This window comes from Carya illinoinensis, chromosome 5, assembly GCF_018687715.1.
Source record: "Carya illinoinensis cultivar Pawnee chromosome 5, C.illinoinensisPawnee_v1, whole genome shotgun sequence".
In the NCBI taxonomy this organism is placed as follows: domain Eukaryota; kingdom Viridiplantae; phylum Streptophyta; class Magnoliopsida; order Fagales; family Juglandaceae; genus Carya; species Carya illinoinensis.
In genome coordinates, this window is record NC_056756.1 from 30,023,121 (window position 1) to 30,024,639 (window position 1,519).

At 31.7% G+C, this 1,519-nt stretch overlaps 1 protein-coding gene across 1 annotated transcript; it reads right to left on the reverse strand.

Annotated features, from left to right (window-relative positions):
• Positions 1-245: 245 nt before the first annotated feature.
• On the reverse strand, positions 246-801 carry LOC122309002. The gene has a single exon (XM_043122323.1). The coding sequence runs from the start codon at positions 696-698 to the stop codon at positions 513-515; it is 186 nt and encodes a 61-aa protein (XP_042978257.1). The 5' UTR covers positions 699-801; the 3' UTR covers positions 246-512.
• Positions 802-1,519: the final 718 nt, after the last annotated feature.

The following is a 1,519-nucleotide window of genomic DNA, read 5'->3' on the forward strand; positions in this document are numbered from 1 at the left end:
GATCATCATGCAAAGGAAACACTCTTGTATATCTCCCATGTACTTATTATTATTTTTAATAAAATATTATTTACCGATATTTAAAAATAAGTGAGGACAATTATCGCCTAAAAAGATAGCATTTAGAAAACGAATCGAACTCGTATTTGTTACTTATATTTCTTTTTTTTTTTTCATGTAATTGTCACAACAAAATCGAAGTAAGCAGCAATATAAAGTACTATTTGTACAACATTCTACAGTCCTTTAAATTTGTAGATGTCTACCATTTGGCATTTGATCACATATGATAATATTGAAAAGGTAATTACAACATTCAAAGAGAGAAGTGAATCAGATTACTATTAACAAAGAAAGAATTGAATAGACTGTATTATTGAATCATAGAAGAAGTGATAGAGGCCACAGAGGCTCCAGATGCTTTAATAGTAAGATGAAGGCTAATGAGTGACCAAAATGGATTCTGTTTTGAAATTGCGACATAGAGGCAGCTTCTTGATGCACATCAGTACTCATTGTTTCTCATGAGATTTCTTGCGGATGTCTTTAATCCATTTGAAATTTAATATTGATTTCCCAAACTTCCTCCCTTTAGACCCTTCTTTTCCCTTCTTTTTATCATTCTCTGATGACGATGGTGGTGGAGGGTCAGGATTGTCATAATCCCATTGATCAGCCCAAGAAAGTCCAGAATCCATCTCTCCTTCCTTCCCCAACTTTCTTGCATTCCCTGGACAAGAACTTTTGGATGAACTACTTTAGAAATTTGTTTTAACAATTACTTGTTATTTTGTGCTAATGCTAATTTGGTTATTATGGATTAACAGCCACAAAAAATTGTCTTAAACCTTAAATATAACCAGCCTTTCTTTATCCAACTTCTGAATGAGTTTGGTTAGCGCTAGGCTATTTTGGTAAGTTAAAAAACGTTCCTTCATCACCCTCTTTGACGAGGTCTCCATTGCTTAATACAATGATAAATTTAGACCTTATATCCATGCTAAACCCTACATTTTGTGTAATTATTTCTGCCATCAATTATCTGGCTAATTTAAGATAGATGTTCATGCTTACAAAGTGCGATTCACTTCAACTCTTTATAACATCTTCATAAGGTAGAGATCAATATCGAGTGAAGGAATTACTATCAAGTACTATAATCTTTATCTATACGTGGATGCATACGTATATATGTGAAATAATGCAGACAATTCTAATCATAAATTAGAATATCATGATGAGCTATAATTGTACAAAAAACATGTCCATAAAGTCACATCACAAGAAACTTTCTTTTTGCATACAGAAGTTCCCTAATTTGTTATATACAAAAGTAAAAACTTGATTACTTGCAGATTGTCTTACAACGGTTTTTCATGGAATAAAATTAATCCATATCTCCTTTTTTAATGTTAATGCATTAGTGTCTTTTTACATTCACAATATGAAAAAATCGCTCCATAATAAAACCATCTCTATCAACAAACCTCAAAATAACTCCATCAACAGACTTCTATCA

What these genes read in the sequence shown, in the direction of transcription:
- LOC122309002 (XM_043122323.1), bottom strand. Translation starts at nt 698, where the DNA reads ATGGATTCTGGACTTTCTTGGGCTGATCAATGGGATTATGACAATCCT.